The sequence below is a fragment of the Humulus lupulus genome, chromosome X, assembly GCF_963169125.1.
Source record: "Humulus lupulus chromosome X, drHumLupu1.1, whole genome shotgun sequence".
In the NCBI taxonomy this organism is placed as follows: domain Eukaryota; kingdom Viridiplantae; phylum Streptophyta; class Magnoliopsida; order Rosales; family Cannabaceae; genus Humulus; species Humulus lupulus.
Window position 1 is genome coordinate 117,402,714 of NC_084802.1, and position 18,420 is coordinate 117,421,133.

Genomic DNA, 18,420 nt, shown 5'->3' on the forward strand with positions numbered 1-18,420 from the left:
AAAAGATTATTCCTTACAAAAGAAAAAAAATGTTTGCATGTTTAATATGTGATATAATTTTTTTTTTGAAAGTAATGAGTCATATACACGAAATTAATAAAACAAAACAATAAGAGACTCACTCAAAATGGCCCTCAATCGTCAAAAATAGCCCCAAATGAAATTTAACAAAACAAGAAAATTCCCTAATCTTTTAATTCTACCAGTTGGCTTCTCTGAAACTCACTCAAAATAGCCTCAATCGTTTTTCTCTCACGCTCACCAGCTCACCCACTCGATCTATTCTTTCTCACACTCAGCCCTCTCGATTCGTTCTCTCACTCAGCCTCTGCAAGAACTCGGCTCTTGTCTCTCTCCATAACGTCGAGCTGCTCTCTTTCACACTCAGCCTCGGTAAGAACCAAGCGACCCCGCCGACACAAGAACTAGGCGGCCCCCCCGTCGACGCAAGAACCAGGCGACCCCCCCGCCGACGCAAGAACCAGGCCACCTTGGGGTAAACTAGGCAGACCTCCAATTGTTTATGAGGTAATTTTTTTTTAGATTCAATTTAATATGGAGAAAATACTTTAAATATAGTCACTGTATTTTTTTGTGTTGGAATTATTTTTAATTAAGAGAATCACTCTGCAACCGAGAGTTTTATGTGTACATAAAAGATTGAAGTGCTGGTTTTTGTTGAGTTTTAAAGTACTTGTTTGAAGAGTTGTTGTTCTTAATTCTTTCCTATGCATACCGGTTGTTTGTTTCATTGTTTGTACTGAGTTTGAGTGCATAAATGTTTATTATTGGTGCTAAGGTGTCATTACAGGATCTTGATATTGTGTAGGAATTATTTTTGGGTGTTCAAGGTGTCATTACAGCTGAGAGTTGTCTTGACAACACCAAGATTGATTTTTTTCTTCACTGTTTTGGAACAAATATTTTTTTCAAAAATTCAGAGCAAAGGGATCAAAGCTGATACAATAAGAGAGACAATCTTGTTCTTTTTGGATTTTAAGGCATTTGCTTTTAGCTCATGCTTTTCTTCTGGGATCAAGCAAACAGCACATATAAAGATCATCAACAAATTTAATCCCTTCACTGGTTTTCAGAATCCCACTTATATTTTAAAGGTTATTCTACATTTGTCCTTGTCCAGGTCATTTATCATTTTCCTTTAAGTCTCCATGTATCCATGTTAAATGTAAACATAGTATATTTTTCTAATTGAATCTCTAAATGATTCCTCTATTTGCAGTCAACTAAGGTTGTAACTATTGATGAAATCAAGGCTGTTATTTATGTGGATCACAAGGAAACTACAGAGGAAACTTATGACATTTTTCTTCTTCCTCCTGGTGAAGATCCTGAAGCATGTCAGTCTTATCTGAGGATGAGGAACAGAGATGGAAAATACAATCTCATGTTTGAGGTGAACCATTGTAGAATAAACTATCATTTAACTTGTATCTAGCTTTATCTTTAGTGCTGGTTACGTACTACATTATATCCAAGGTTTTAGATCCATGTTTTTACTTGAAATGTGGCTACTTCACCTTCCACAATTCATTCCTGATGATGTGTTTTTTTGTTGCTTGCTGCTGATTTGATTCCTGATTTTTTTGTACATGACTACTTGTTCTTCCTTTCTAACCATTATTTCTGGTGATATAATTTCTCTAGAGTTGAAAGTGGGCCAATATTTCACTTGTTCTGTTCTTAGTTCTAATACATATGTTCAAGTATCTTTAGTTTCTTAAGAAAGTCTGTACATGTCAATGTTAAGTTGGCTTAGTACCAGTGAGTTCATTATGTCATGCAAAAGCTTCGTACTTAAATACATCAAGCTATCTATTGGTTTATTATATTATTATTGTTTCTCTCAAATATTGTAGGGTTAGGCAAGGAGCCATTATGAAAAAATACATATGTATATTATTATTGTTCACTTTTTCTCCTTTCAATACATTTCTCTTCTTTAAGTAATGAAACTAATCTTTTGTACTTATCCTTATTAATGGTCTTTCTGCCTATTATTTTCTTTGTTAGAAAACTAGCAGGGAGTGTATGTTTAGGCTAAATATGAAAAGCTCATATTCATTTTTTTTTTGTTTTGGTGGAGAGAATGGAATTGAAGTTTCTTAAGAAACGCAAGCTACTTCCAAAATTGAATGTTATGTATGATATTTTGATATGTGACTTGCTACAAGATAGGATTTGTTTATCAAGGAGATTTATGAATAACCTTTAGAGAGAAGTTCACATAACAGAAGGATTTCTGACCTGTTAACCTCTCTTCTTTCTCTCTAATCAGGAATGGGTTACACATAGTCCATTCATAATTTCTCCTTGAATAACTTTTGAAGTTAGTGTGCGCCTTCTCGGAGGACTGATGGCATTGGGATATACAATTGCTAACATCCTGAAAAGAAGCAGCCATATCTTCTGTGACGATAGAGTTTGTGTTAAAACTGATTGGTTGGAGCAACTTAATCGTCAATATGTTCAGGTATTATACTAGTTTTAGCATTCACGTGCTTACAATCAGATTTTGATTTTAAATCTTTCATTTATAGTTGCATCTTCAATATTATTTTACCTTGAGGAATATTATTGGACATTTAGATGAAATTATTCATTTTAACTTGGCGTTATTATATGCCTTTCTGATTGAAAAAAATTTAGACTTCAGAAGCATGCCATATATGTACTTGTTACCATTTGTTTAACTTTTCCTTTGTATGATAGCATAACAAAACACTTTTAGTACTTAGGTCATTGTAGAAGTAGAACTGTTAATTAGGAAATTATAATTGTTGGTACTTGTTATCACTTTCTCTTCTTTTCTGGAAGAGAAATTATTCTCAGATGATTTTTGTAACGACCCCAAATTCGGTATTAAGGCTTAGGGCCTGAAACAGCGTGCCTGGAGGGCATAATGGAATTCTGTGTGGGTCTTTAATGGGTTTTATGCATGATTATGATTTAGTGCACGTTTTATGATTATGTGATTAATTGTGGTGCATGATTATGTGAATTAATATCCATGTAGACCTGATTGAGCATATTTGTAATTTGGCCATGTTGGGCATGACTATGTTGTTACCTGTGATCTGTGACTCGAGACGATCCTAGAACGAGCGGGTTAGCGGAAAGTCAAAGCGGGAACCTGTACCAGGCTTGGGTTAAGCCTGGGGAGTTAATCGAGAATTTGGGAATATATTTGGTGATTTATTAGGCATTGGGTAGCGAACGGGAATTATTAGGAACACTTGAGGAATTAGTGGGAATTTGGGTAATATGACTAAAATGCCCTTTATGGGCATAAAGGCTTAGAATTAGTAAGAGAGGGTATTTTGGTCATTAGGCTTGCAAGAGATAAAATAAAGAAGGCCTTTATACTTAGTGGATTTAGTAGAGAAAAAAATTATAGGCTGAAAAGAAAGAAAGAAAGAAGAGAAAAGAAAGAGAGGGAAAGCTGAAGGGTTGGCTTTGAAGATTTGGTTTGTGGTTCTCCCACCCTTCTTCTTTGATTTTTCTTGAGGTGAAGCTCAGTGGTAAGCTAGGTTTGTGGATTTGCAAGGGATTAGCAAGATCAAATCTGAGATTGAGGTAAGTTCTTGAGGTTTTCGGTTTTAGGGTTTTGCTGGTTTTGAACTGTGTTTTTGAGCTAAATGGATGGGGTTTTTGGGGAAAACAGGTCAAGGTTGTGAAGGTGCAAGCCAAGGAGGTCTAGGGTTCAGTTCAAGGTCGAAATTCCACCCACGGTATGATTTCTAAGACCTTATCCTTGTTGTTTGATTGATTTTCTGGTTTTTGGGGTTCATTGGGTTAGAATTTGAGTTGTGGGTTGCTTGAGCTTGGGATTGAGTTCTTGGGGTGCTTGGGATGAGTGTGTGGTGCATATATGTTTGTTTTTGGGCTTGGGAAAGAGTTGGACAAGTTTGGGTTCAAAATGGGGGAAGAAAATCGCAAGATGCGATTTTTGGTTTTGGTCTGCTGCAACTAGCGCTACAGTGCTAGGCAGGGGGCGCTGTAGCGCTAGCCCCTGTCTGGTAAGGGTGGTTCTGCTTGTAGCGCTACAGCGCTACCTTTTGAGCGCTGTAGCGCTGCACTGTTCACAGAGGGGATTTTTGGGCTTTTGTGAAGGGATTTTGACCTAGGGTTCGGGGCTCGATTCCGCCACTTTGTTTTGGGGATCTAGGACTTCCCGGGGGCTCGGGATTAGTCCCGAGACTAGGTTTTGGACTTGAGGATTGGTGATGACTTTGACTTGTGGATTTTGCTTAGGTAAGCGCTAGGGCTCGGGTAAGATCGTGCTCAAGGAGTCAGGTTGATCAAGGCTACTTAATCTAAAGGTAAGAAAACCGTAACACCCGAGTTTAGGGCATGGCCCCACTGTGTGATTGTAGGGCGTGGCCCCGGATTGTATTATGTGCAAATGCTTAATCTTAAATGAACCGTGATGTGTGTGAATGTTTATTTTGAATGTACTATATGTGTGATTATGATGAAACGAGCGGCAGAGGCCGGGTACGGCATAGGCCGGGGCGGCCGTGGGCCGAAAGTAACACACAGCACATGGGATGCTTATATTCAGGGTGGGACCCAAGGGATACATGAGTTATCCTCGCGGTGAGAACCGAAACTCCAGGCTTTGGTAAGGCCTTGGGAGCGGCATGGCCGTACTTGTTTATTATGATGGTTTTCCTATGTGTCAGTGAATTATTGCCAGCTATTTGTTTTGCATATGTTATGTGTTATTTGGGCTTTCTTGCTAGGCTTCGGCTCACGGGTGCTCCGTGTGGCAGGTAAAAGCAAGGAGTCAGTCAACCGGCCATGAGTATGGAGAGCGTGGGGGCGGCGCGTACATGTTCGGCCTGCCCGACTGCTTTGGTTGGGGGCATTTTGTATATGGCTGTATTTAACCATTCTTTTGATAGCTGATCAAGTGTAAATCTATTTTGGTGTTGTAAACATTTTGTAAACCTTATTTTGGGATCCCAGATGTTTATATTTAACGTTTTCAATGAAGTTGACCATTTTAAAAGAATACAGCCTTAAACTCTGGTTTAATCACACTTTTGGTTTTAGAAACCACTTTGAGTCAATTAAATGCACAGTTTCTGTTTTAAACTCACTTAGTAACGGCTCTAAGGTAGTAGGGCGTTACAATTTTGACATATTAATGCAAGTGCTTCAAACTTCGTAAGGTGCTATTTTCAGATTTCCTGGAGTACTCCAATGTGATATCGACCTCTCTCCTAAGATACATCCTGGCCAACATGGAAGTTTATTTATTTAGTTTTTTCTTTTTCTTTTTTCATGGAATTACACCAGAGACTAGAGTGTTTACTCTATAACTCTTATGGACTTGCTTGGGCAGTTCAATGCTTTGTTAGGCAATTCTGCTAGAAAATATAGAAATGAATTATCCATGTCAAAGTCTTATTATTAGGTGAATTTTAAGAAGCATGGCACTAACTTTCTAGAATGGATATGAAGGTGCAAGGGAAAGATCGGCTATACGTTAAATTTGTTGCAGAGCAGCTGGGCCTGGATGGTTCATATGTTCCTCGTACTTATATTGAACAGATTCAGCTGGAGAAACTTGTAAATGATGTTATGGTATGACTCTTATTGGCAACGATGCACTCTACAGCTTCTGGATGAGTGAGTGGTACTAACATGCTTAATCTACAGGCACTGCCAGATGATTTAAAGACAAAACTCAGCATAGATGATGATTTTGCTGCAAGCCCTAAAGAAGCTCTTTCCCGAGCATCAGCAAATAGAAGAATGAAGCATCTTGGCCGGTACTCTCAATTTTTCTACAATTTGATATATTTTCCATCTAAAATGGGAGAAAATAAGAAATGGAAAAGAAAATATATGAATAAGTGTGGAAATTGAATAAATGACCAAGAAGCCAAAGAAAAAGGGTTTCATTATCATATGTACTAAACTAGCACTGGTCATTTTTTAAAAACCTCGGTACAAGAATCCAAAACTATAACCATTTCAGTTAGTGAGAGCTTGCAACAGTTTTTATGGGTACATCCCCTGGTTGGAGACACTATTATTAGCTCTGTCTGATCCAAATGATTGTTCTATTAGACTGAATTGTTATGTAATGTCTTAACTAAAGTGTTATTTACACATGAAGTTCTTAAAAAATTAAGGGCTTTTAGCAGTGTAATTCAATAATTTGTGAAATTACTGAAAATGTGGGGTGGTGATTTATCCCTCACTGTGTATCTCTGTTTTGGCAGAGGTGTGTCACAATCATATTCAAATCAGAGAGACAAGACTATGGCCAAGCTAACTAAACTTGCTATTAACCACAGAAGTTTTGATGGAAGGGCCCCAGATTCACCTGCACCACTTTCAAACCAGGTAAATGGTTTTTGCCTCTATATAATCAGAGCGATAAATTATGTTGTTTATTCGGAAAATGAAAAGGGAAATAAACAATCATAGAGTCCTTAAGAATTTTTTTTTATTTAGGTTAACAAGAAACTAAATTGTGTAGTGGGCATAGGAAATCATCTGAATTGACTCTTAACTTACTATGAAAAGAATAATCCATATAATGTATATCAAATATTAAAGTTCAAAATTGGGTTGACTTCCTAATGATAATGGAATGAAACGTGAATGTAGGTTGTGTGGCTTTGCTTTTCATCCATCAATATTTTTTTTAATTTTTGGTCTCAGGGAATTATAACTCAACTTTCTGAACAAATTTCTACTCTAAACGAAAGGATGGATGAATTTACATCTCGCATTGAAGAATTGAACTCCAAATTCTCTGTCCAGAAAGTCTCAGCCAGCCAACAAAACTTGGCTATGCAGGCTGAAACCTGCAATGGTTCGAGACCCACTTCTCTTTTTGTCATCGGATTAAGTAATAGTTCTTTGACTGGTTCGTTGCTGCCCAATTCTTCATCTTCTTCTCAATTGGCTAAGGAGTCCCCACTAATGGAAGAGGTGATGAGTTTGACTGCTGTTTTAAAATTTGGCAAGATAACAATAATCAAGCTTAGTTTTTAATTTCTGACTTAGTTTTTATTTTGTGTTTTGTAGTGTGGTGGAAAGAATACATATATACTTGGTGAAATTAATGAAACTCGAAATAAATGGGCAGCCAAGCTTCTTGAGCGGATGAGTCATAGTTAGAGTAACTTTTGAAATCAGAATTAAAAAATATACTAATTGTAGTATTTAGTTAGTACTTACATAGTTATTCCAAGTGTATATTTTGATATTGTAATTTTAGATTTGGAACATACTGAGTTCTATTGATTTTGTCTGCCTATTGATTATGTCTGAACTATGTTGTAATTACACAGGAAATTATGAATGAATATAGTGGTTGAAAATAAAGAAATGAAAAAATTCTCATATTCTACATGGGACGTCGGTCTCCATGAACTTGTCGTCTTATGTATTGTAGGGGACGATGCTTGCACATAAATTGCCATCTCATGTACTGCAGGAAGATGACGCTTTAGTAGGAACTGCCGTCTTATTTATTACAGTAGATGACGCTTGCACAGAAATTGTCGTCTCATGTACCACAAGAGACAACGTTTGTATAGGACCAATCATCTCATTTACGACAGGAGATGACACTTTTATTTCAACTGTCGTTTTATGCTTTACATGGCATGACATTGCATGGGATGACGATATTAAAACCGACGTATGAGAGTCCATACGACGGTTTAAAACCATCGTCCCATGTCAATTTTGTAGTAGTGAATAGTCTAATAGACTCAAGTGTAGCAACATGGGCAAAAGTTTCATAAAACTCTACCCTTCTACTTGTGTATAATCTTGTGCCACCAACCTAGCCTTATTTCTAATTATTATACCGAATTTATCAGTTTTATTTTTAAAAATCCATTTAGTACCAATAACATTTGTGTGATTAAGCCTAGGTACAAGAGTCCAGACATCATTTCTAGAAAATTGTTCCAACTCTTCTTGCATTGCTTTAATCCAGGATTCATCACACAAAGCCTCTTTCACATTTTTATGCTCAAATGATGAAGTAAAACACACAAATTGTACAAGATTCACATATACCTTCTCCTCGTGACCATACTATCCTCAATGTTACCAAGAATGAGGTCAATAGGGTGATTCTTTTTTACTCTGGTAGAAGGTTCTCTTTGTATTGAGTATGAGATAATTTCTTAACCTTCTTTGAGTATCTGTACAGAGGTTGTTGGAACAGATTCAACTTTTGTTACAACTTTTTCAGCAAGAGTGTGAGCAGAATCACTTGTAGTCACATCAGGTGATTCAGTATGAGTCATTTCATCAATTAACCTGTCAATCTCTTCTTCATTGGAATAATAAGAAAAATCTTTCAAGTCATCAATAACAACATTTGAAGATTCCATTACAATTTGAGTTCTCATGTTATACACACGATAGACTCTATTGTTTGTGGAATATCCAAGAAATACTCCTACATCACTTTTAGAGTCAAATTTTCTAATATTTTCACGATCGCTAAGTATATAGTAAATACACCAAAAAATGTGAAAATAACTCACATTTGGTTTTTTACCTTTCCAGATTTCATAAGGAGTCTTGGTGGTACCTGGTCATAAAATTACTCGATTAATTATGTAGCAAGAAGTATTGATTGCTTCAGGCCACAATCGTTTTGAGAGTTTCTTGCTATTCAGCATCACTCTTGTCATTTCTTGAATAGTCATATTTTTTCTTTCAACGACCCTATTTTTCTCAAGAGTTTTAGGAGCAAAAAACTCATGAGAAATTCCAAAATATTTACAAAAATAATCATAAACAGTATTCTCAAATTCCTTACCATGATCACTCCTGATTCTCACAATTTTTCCTATATTGCAATCTTTTTCAACTCTTAATTTTATACACAGTATTTTAAAAGCATCAACTGTATCTGAATTTTCTCTCAATCCAAGTGAAATGGGAAAAATCATCCACACACACAAAAAATTATATTTTTCCATGAATACTTTCCACTTGTATAGGACCCATGAGATCCATGTGTAAAAGTTCAAGAACTTTTGAAGTATTAATATCTGTAACTCCTTTGTGTGAATTTTTCAATTATTTTCCCAGCTGGCATGGTTCACATTTACCTGCAAACTCTTTACACAATTTGGGTGACCCACCAACCAATCTTGTACTTGCAATTCTTTTCAAAATTTTGAAATTAATTTGATCAAGTTTTTCATGCCATAAGTTAGTTGTATTACTTATGACAAAATGACATGTGAGTGTTTGTGAAATAGTGTAGCAATTATCAAAAGATTTATATCCTTTCAACACACTCATACCATTTTGATCAACAACATTGCAATCATCACGAAAAAAGTTTACTATGAAGCCTTGATCATAGATTTGACGTATGCTAATTAAGTTAGCTTTAGTCCTTCAACAAGCAAAACATTTTTTTTAATTTCAGCAATCCATCAAGATTCAGGGTACCTTTTCCAACAATATTTCCTGTCATATCATCACCAAAAGTCACAGCACCACATTTCAAAGATTTGAAATTAGTGAGAATACTTGCAACGCTTGTCATATGTCTGGAACATCCACTATCAAAATACCAAGCATTGGATGCACAAGTTTTATGACAAGTAAATGCAGCAAGACATTTAGAATCATTTTTCTTTGCCCAAATCAATCTGGGTCTTTTTTCAATTACCTGTTTTGTTTTGCTATAATGGCTGACATACCTGTTTTTCACAAAATTCATCATAGTAAAACATCTAGGTCGAATGTGACCTTTTATACCACAGAAATGACAAGTTTGGATGAAATGACTAGATTGTCTCTTGGTCTGTTTCACAATTGTTGCAACAGATTCAAAATTTGTAGCGTCAGCTACCAGAGAAGTACCTGCAGAATCGTCAATGGTTGAAATAGTAGCAAAATTTCCATATTTTACAAAGGTGGTTTCGCTTTTAGACTTAGATCCATCTGATCCCAAACCATTTAAATTACTAGTCTTCTTACCTGCACAAATAACATCATCCAAAATCATAGAATTTGGAATAAATATTTTCACTCCTTTAATCATGTGATTAATTTCAATGGATAATCTCTTAATTTCACAATCTTTGGTAGTAACATCATCTTTGAGATTTTTCACAATATTTTCGAGTTCATCATTCTTTTTCTTCAAAGATTTGTTGTTACTTGCCATTAAGCGATTATCAGCAAATACCTTCAACCATTTGATCATACACATCTTTGTAAGACTCTTTCAAAGAATCATCATCTAGATCGGATTCATTGGACTCACATTCAGAGATATCCTCATCCTCAATTGTGTTGTTTAGGCACACAAACAATTTATTAACCTGCACAGTTTGGGTTAGTCCAGAAACAACAGAAGATAAAAGCGAGATTTGAGCTGTTGTCCTCATCACTACTTCTAGAGTCATTATCACTCCAAGTAGCTGCCAATACTTTCCTACTTATCTTCAACGTGTTGGCACATTCAGATTGAATATGACCATACCCATCGCATTCCCTGCATTGCACACATTTTTTTATTGTTATGATCACAAGTTTTAGAGTAGTTGTTACCTCTGGAATATTTGAACATGGGTTTCTTGTTACCAATCTTCTTAATGTATTTTTGAAAATTCTTGGTTAACGAGGTCATCTCATCTTCGCCATCGTCTTCATCAGAGTTATTCTCCTTTAAAGATTTGAGAGCAATTGACTTCTCTTTAGGAGCACTTGGTTTCTCATTTTGACGAATTTGTTTATTTAGTTCAAAGTTTCTAAGTGAACCCATCAACTCTTCCACTTTCATCGTGTCAAAATCTTTTGCTTCCTCAATTGCCCTGAGTTTAGCTTGAAACCTATCAGGGAGAACTCTAACAATTTTTCGTACTAACACATTATTTTCCAATTTTTCTCTCAAGGCAAAGTATTCTTTAGAAATATCAGACAATCTTTCATAAAAATCAGAGAGAGATTTAGTTTCAGTCATTCTAAGATTTTCAAATCTTGTGGTTAACATAACAAGCCTAAAACACTTGACATCAGCAGTTCCTTCAAATTGAGTTTGAAGGATTTCTCAAGCTTCATTGGCAGACTCACAAGAAGAGATTAATTTTATGTATCCTTCATCGATTCCATGAAAGATAGTGTAACGACCCAAAATCGCTAATAAGGCTTAAGGGCCTTGATTAGCGTGCCAGGAGGGCATGATGGGATTTATGTGTGACTTTGATGAGTTAAATGCATGATTATGATTTAAAGCATGTTATATGACTATTTGTTTATCTGAGATGCATGACTATGTATATTAGTATGCATGTAGGCCCGGATCGTGTTAGAAGGGCATAATTGTAATTTTAGCCCGCTGAGGGCATATATGTGATAATTGTATTCCGTGATTTTTACCACGTGAGTGTGGTGGTATTATTGTGATGCACGTGCCGAGACGGTCCTAGAGAGCTAGTTAACTCTAGAGTCGCAACGGGATTTCTATACCCGGCTCGGGAGGAGCCTAGGGGTACCTCGGGAATTTTATGGTTAAGTTGAGATTTAGCGGGTAATGGTTATTGGAGATTTAGTAACCTGGGTAACCATTAGTTACTGCTGAGAGTAACAAGTTTTAGAAAGAAAATGGTAGAATTGAAATATTAGTGAAAGGACTAGTGTACCCTTGAGGAATTAGTTGAGAAAGGATCATTTGGAGGGGTAGCATGGTCATTTGGCAAGGGTAATAGTCAATTCTCAGCTGGGTTTTAGTGGGTCACGGTTTGGGTATTTAGGGTCATTTGATGCCTTGACCAAAATTGGAAGAGAAGAAGAAGAAAGGAGAAGAGGTGTAGATGGGGCTGAAGTTTTGAGACCTAGGAGGAGATTCAAAGGGATTTGAGGAACCAAAAACCAGATTTGAGCTAGGACTACTCAAGGTAAGATTTATATTCTGTTATTTCTTGGGTTCAAGGTTGATTTCTCAAAGTTTTAGTGTGGAATTTAAAGATAGGATGGTTGGTTTAAAGTTTGAGGAATTTGAAACTCTAGATGAGATTTTTAAGTTTGATTGTGTGTTTGGATGTCTTTGATGATGTTTATGGGTTGTTAGATGGTCTATTTGATGTTTGAAATTGATTTTGGGGTTTGGGTATTGGTTTGGTATGATTTTGGAAGGTTTTAGCTCGGAGAAACGCAAGAGAAAACCCAGATTTTCTGGGTTCGCGAAGGAGCGCCGCGGCCCTGTTCTTGGGCGCCGCGGTGCAAGGTTGCATCAGGAGAGGGGCATCTCGCTGGGCGTCGCGGCCCTTGAGCGGGGGTGCCGCGGCGCTAGGCCATTTTCAGGGCACCAAAAGTTGCATTTTTGAGCTTTTGCTCCGGGGGTTCGGGGGATGTTTCCGATGAATTGTTTTAGGGATTTGGGAGTCCCGAGAGTGTGGGATTGGTCCCGGGAAGCGGTTTTTGATTTGATTAGTGTTGAGGGATATTTCTTGTGTGTTGTGACTAGGTTATTGGAGAGGCTCGTGCTTGAGGACCGTGCTCGCGGCTTTAGTGCATCAGGAGGCTCGGAATGCAGGTAAGAAAACTATAACACCCGTAGGATGGGGCATGGGCCCATAGTGTGATTGCGGGGCACGGCCCTATATTGCATGATGAGATGATTGCCGGGCATGGCCCTATATTGCATTACATGTTAGGGTGTAGACTTAATGAATTAATATTTATTGGAATGTTGTTGTGTTATGCTATATGTGTGATTATAGTAAATTGAACGACAAGGGCCGAGAACGGCGTAGGCCGGGTACGGCAGTGGGGCCGAAAGTAACACCTAGCACATGGGATGCTATAGTCAGGGTGGGACCCAAGGGATACATGAGTTATCCTCGCGGTGAGAACCGATACCCCAGGGCTTTGGTAAGGTTTCTGGGGCGGCATGGCCGTGTTTGCTTAGTCTAATGATTGACTTGTTTATTTGTGGATTATCTGTTATGATAAACTGTATACATTGCATATGTTATGTTCTGCATGAGTTTTCTTGCTGGGCTTCGGCTCACGGGTGCTCTGTGTTGCAGGTAAGGGCAATGACTGAGTCAACCAACCATGAGTACGGAGAGCGTGAAGCGACGTGTACATGTTTGGCCTGCCCGACTGCTTTGGTTGGGGGTTTATTTGAAAATGGCTGTAATAATCTATGATTTTGTAACTGATCAACTGTAAACTTATTTCAAGATGTAAATAGTTTTCAAACATTATTTTGGGATCCCAATTGTCTAATACTAGAAGTTTTTATTGAGTCAACGCATTTTCAAAGATTACAGCCTTAACTTTTATTAGTCACACTTTTGCTTCAAAACCTCGGTTAGCGAGTTCATTGCACTGTTTTGTCTTAAAACTCACTCAGTAACGGCTCTAAGGAAGTAGGGCGTTACAGATAGCATCCAAGGCTTTGTTGTTATAACTAGACAATTTCTCTTCAGCATCAATCCAGTCAAGTTCAGATTTTACCTTTGTTAAATCATTTGATTCAGTTGGTGGTGTCCAAACAATTAAGATTGATCTCCACGCCTTTTCCTTTGTGATTTAATAAAAGCCTTCATCCTAACTGTAACGCCCTGGTTACCCCAGAACAGTTACAGTGAACGATGAACTGGAAATTTGACCCGCTACCCGAGTCCTTTGGTTAAAAACGTGCTCTAAGTGTTATTAACAGGTTAAGGTGGAAAAACAATAAAGAGGAAAGGATATATTTTATTAAGTATATAACTGCTCATGAGCTTATCAAAACATTTGCAAGTTATTTACAACTCAAAATGGTCACTACTATTTCAAATTTACAAACCCGCCGACCTAAGCGGCAAAATAGGGTAAACCCCCTAGTTCCTCTGAGAACTCCTTGATCGTGGTGGTCAAGCAGCCGCATATGTACACATCACCACCTAAGCTCTCCACTCAAGGCTGGGTGAGCTTTTCTTTCCCTTTACCTGCACCACATAGCACCTATGAGCCGAGGCCCAGCAAAAAAACACAATATAGCATGATATAATATCAACAATGATCATAATAATCATTCAGGACTATCAGTCCAAAACAGATAGGTGACAGTCACAAAAGTCACTAAATTGGGAATAGCTCCCTTCAGCCTTGTCACGATAGGGTCACCGGGGATTAACAGGTAAGTGAACCTTTTATTAGTTTAAACAGGATAGGTGCATGGTGACTAGTCATCAACATAACCTTCCTCATGACCATAGAGTCATAACCCTGGTACATCGTTCCCTAGCCATGTGACAAGCGGTCACCTGGGCCTTAGGCCCTGGCTCTCAGTAACTAGTCTTAGACTAGTCAAGCACTTATAAGTTTCATCGACCTTAGGGTCGGTCCAGCATTAATGCCTTAGAGCCATTCAATGCTGATATCGATTAGATCTAATCTTCACTCAGCCCTGCGTTCAGGACGCTTATGTCGTTTCTGACTCTTAGGTCAGTGTCCCTGACTAGCCAGCGCCATATACAGGTAAACAACATTCACTAGCATTTAATATGCAATCCATGTCCACATTTATCAACCAACATGCCTCAATAACAATCATGCATGTCATATATACACAGGGTGCAGTTTTCTTACCTCAGATTCGAGCTAGAATGAATAAAGGAACGATCCTTGAGAACGATCAACTTTTAGTCCTTTAGCGGTCACCTAGTCATAACCAAACATGGGACAACATCAATAAAAATGATCAACATAGGTTCCCAAACCAAAATCTAGCCTCCGGGACATCAATCCAAACTAATCCAAGTAGTAGGAACAATCCAGAGGCCTAAAACTATGTTCCCAGGGTCAAAACACACAAATAGGCTCAACCCTGCTCAAGGGCTGCAGCCCTGGCGCCTTGGGCTGCGGCCCTCAGCCACCTCTGAAACAAGGGCCACGACGCCCTTTACATAGGGTCGTAGCGCCCAGCAGGCACAAACTCAGCCACCTGCTTCTTCGAGCTAGGGCCGCAGCTCTCCAAGAACAGGGCCGCGGCGCCCAACCCAGAACATGCCCAAACTCGTTCTCCAACATCCCAAGGCCTCCAAAATCATGCCTAAACATTACCAAATCATCAAATCAAAGTTCCCAAGCTTCCCAATGGCCCAAAACCATCAAAACCCAAGGTTCAATCAAACCAAAAACTCAACAATTCACAAAGTCCAATTCAAAGCTTAGAAACTCTAAAAACTCAAAACTTTAAACTTAGATGACCTTCGATTGGGTTGTTTCTCGTCAAATCCTTTGGTCAAGAAGCTTTTAATCTTTCCTAGGATCGTTATGCCTGATCCTCGCTTGATTCCGACTCCTAGAACTCAAGATTTCTTCGAAAAGGCTTCGAACGATAAAAATGAACTACAGGAAGAGAGCGAGAGGTTTTTTAACATACGTTCTATCTGACAAGCTACCTCAAGCTTAAGTAACCTCAAATAAAACCTAGTGCTCGGGGTCCCAAAACCCTCCCCGGGGACATTATAGTCAAAACTTCCAGAATTTCATCATGATCTCAATAACTCCCAATTTATCATCAAATAAACATCCTTATTACCCAATAATTGACCCCATTATGACAAAATCGCTAATCCATTATATAGGACCGTCTCATGCCGAATAGCTCGAATATATCTCCATAATAATAGAATCTCATTCACAAATCAAAATATGCACCCAAATATACAAATATACCCTTAACGGGCCAAATTATCAAAATATCATAATACTCAAATGCGGACCCACATGCACGCATATAACATCATATTATAATATAATTCATATAAACATGCATATTATCATTTAATGGCATAATTAAACATTTATGGCCCTCTCGGCCTACTAATCCTGCCATTAAGCCACATCAGAGGATTCGGGGCATTACACTAACTTTCCAATAAGGATAGTAAGAAACATTCCGCAAGGGAGGACGTGTTACTGAACCACCTTCTGCAAAGAAAGATATTTCACAACAAACAAACGGAATACCACAAGATCACACTAAAAGTTTAGTGACCTGCTCTGATAGCAATTGAAATTTTGCATTTTATATTTACCAAGTGAATAGATTTAAATAACTTGTAATATGCAGATTATAAAATAAGTTGTTTAAACAGATTCACGTTTTGTTACCACAGTTATAGAACTCTTATCAAAACAAAAAGACAAAAAACATGTAAAAATGACACAGGCGAATTTTTACGTCGTTCAGAAATCCTTTCAGATAACCTACATCCACGGCCCAGAGAAAACATCAATTAGTCAAGAACAAAGTTGTACAAAAGCATTGACTTGAACAATGTAAGACTCCCTCTTAAACTATTGCTGCAATCTTGTTGTCCTTTTCCTTACGAATATGATTTTGTTGAAACATTGATTCTCTTAAACTCCCTTCAAAGAATAGCGAGTGTTCTCTTCCTCCCGAAGTGAGTCATGATGAAATCTTCTCCCGAAGATCCTTAGGAACACGTTCACAAGAACCAAAACCTGTTATAAAGAACAAGAGGTAGACACGAAACAAGGTGCACACGACACAATAATAAGGACTAAGGTGAACAACTTAGCCTTTACAAAAACAATGAAAATTGCTCTCAAGGAATACAAAATATTATCAATTTTTACGAGACAAGAGAGACAATGATTCAAGAGCCCTAACTATCTATTTATAGATGTTTGTACGTTCAGAAGAGGATCTCTTGTAATTTAGAGTAATAAAGAAATGATTTGCAAATTTCTTTATAAAGAAACAATCTGTCAGTCTGTTTGATTCTGTCTCGACTTGTTGGACATCCGACTGGACAGTTTCTGTACCTGAGCAGAATTAAGTCCAGATTCATTTGAAAAAATAAATCACATTCAGATCAAATAATATTTTGAGAATATGTGATTTAATCTCCACGAAATTACCATGATAAGATCATATCTTCAAAGATTGAAATTTCTATATTATGAATCATTTTAAGATCTAAATAAGAATCAAAACTTTTGACAACTTAATGATGAGTCACACACGATTTTTATATCACATAAAATCTAGTTTTAATTCATAGAAATCATGAGAAATAAAATATATAGTCTGGAAAAATATTTGCCAAGCAAGGTTCTAACACTTAGCAGTAGCCACTTTCTAGTTAAAAATAGTCTGAAAGAATTCACAGAAACTTGAGGTTGTCAAACCATACCAATATTTGAGTATTACGGAGAAATTACCTTGGCTTAGCACTAGTAAATATGACTTTGAGAATTGCAAGGGGGAAAAATGTTCGACAAATCCTGGACTGGCTCCTTACAAGTCCTTGCAAGGCATGTTCGCTTTACTTACTGTCTTGCTACCCTCATAATAGAGAGAGTCCGTGTTAGGTAATTTCCAGCCCAAAAAAGATTTCTATGTTAGGTGGTGTAACGTTAGTACTAAAGTAATTATTAATTTTTGTTTGTCATTCTTATCTTTATTATTTCTTTTGCTCCAGATCTTGATTCTAACTTTTTCTTTCTTGGAGTTCAGACAGCAAACATATTATCTTTTTTGTGGGAAATATTCATTCACAGTTTAAGCCTCTTTGTAGAATTCCCATATTAGTATTTAGTACATTTCTCTGGGTCTCTGGGGGTAAATGATTAGAGCTTAAACTAAGGAGAGTAGGGAGTAAAAAGGTTTAGTGTCATGATTTATGGTCCTCGTGGGCTATTAGTTAAGAGGTCAACGCTTCTCATCTCATCACATCACTTAAAGCAAGAAGTTCACATTTACAGCCCTCTCTAGTGGTTGAACTAAATAATGAGTAACTCATAGCAATAATTAGAGGTAAAACATAATCATTAAGTTCAGAGGAATATCCTCTACACAGCTGGAGAAAATCTTACGTGGGCCCTACTACTTTCACCACCCCATGTATGACTGTGGTTTAGTAAATTAACTTTCACATAGATGCAGTTAAGTAAATGATTAGTTTTTTCTTTTTTCTTTTTTTGAAGTAAATGATTAATTTGGTTATTAATAAAAAACAAAAATGGAGTCTTCCAACGTCAGCTTGTGATTTTTTATCAACCAAGAGTAGAGTAGAGTACGGGTTGATCAACAAGGACGTTTGATGAGTTCCAATAAAGAGAGTTCTGCTTTCTGAAACTGTGATTCAAATGCAAGAAAGAAAATGAACCATTTTTTGAATCTTTTAGAGAGAGAAAGAATGGCCTGTGCAAAATGATAAAACATCTGTTGTTTTGTGATAGGGAAAAGAAGAAAGAAAAATGAGTAATAATGATATTTGATGAGGTAAAGCAAAAAAGCATAATGTTTTGATGGAGTTTCCAAAATATTAAACAGTGGCTACCTTAACTTTTCTTTCCTTTAGTCAGTTTTGGCTTGATTTTAATGAGGTACTTTGTTGGCGTGCGATATAAACTACAACG

At 37.3% G+C, this 18,420-nt stretch overlaps 2 protein-coding genes across 2 annotated transcripts; both read left to right on the forward strand.

Annotated features, from left to right (window-relative positions):
• The first annotated feature begins 523 nt into the window (after positions 1–523).
• Positions 524–1,511, forward strand: LOC133806193 (inorganic pyrophosphatase TTM1-like). The gene is made up of 3 exons (XM_062244315.1): positions 524–528; positions 830–1,115; positions 1,241–1,511. The coding sequence occupies exons 1-3, from the start codon at positions 524–526 to the stop codon at positions 1,454–1,456; spliced, it is 507 nt and encodes a 168-aa protein (XP_062100299.1). The 3' UTR covers positions 1,457–1,511.
• An 824-nt stretch (positions 1,512–2,335) lies between these two features.
• Positions 2,336–7,693, forward strand: LOC133806194 (inorganic pyrophosphatase TTM2-like; the record flags this gene model as incomplete). Its single annotated transcript, XM_062244317.1, has 6 exons — positions 2,336–2,491; positions 5,488–5,610; positions 5,686–5,798; positions 6,255–6,378; positions 6,700–6,990; positions 7,481–7,693. Coding segments are annotated over 6 exons (1,020 nt in total), but the record flags the coding sequence as incomplete, so codon positions are not given.
• Between the last annotated feature and the right edge of the window lie 10,727 nt (positions 7,694–18,420).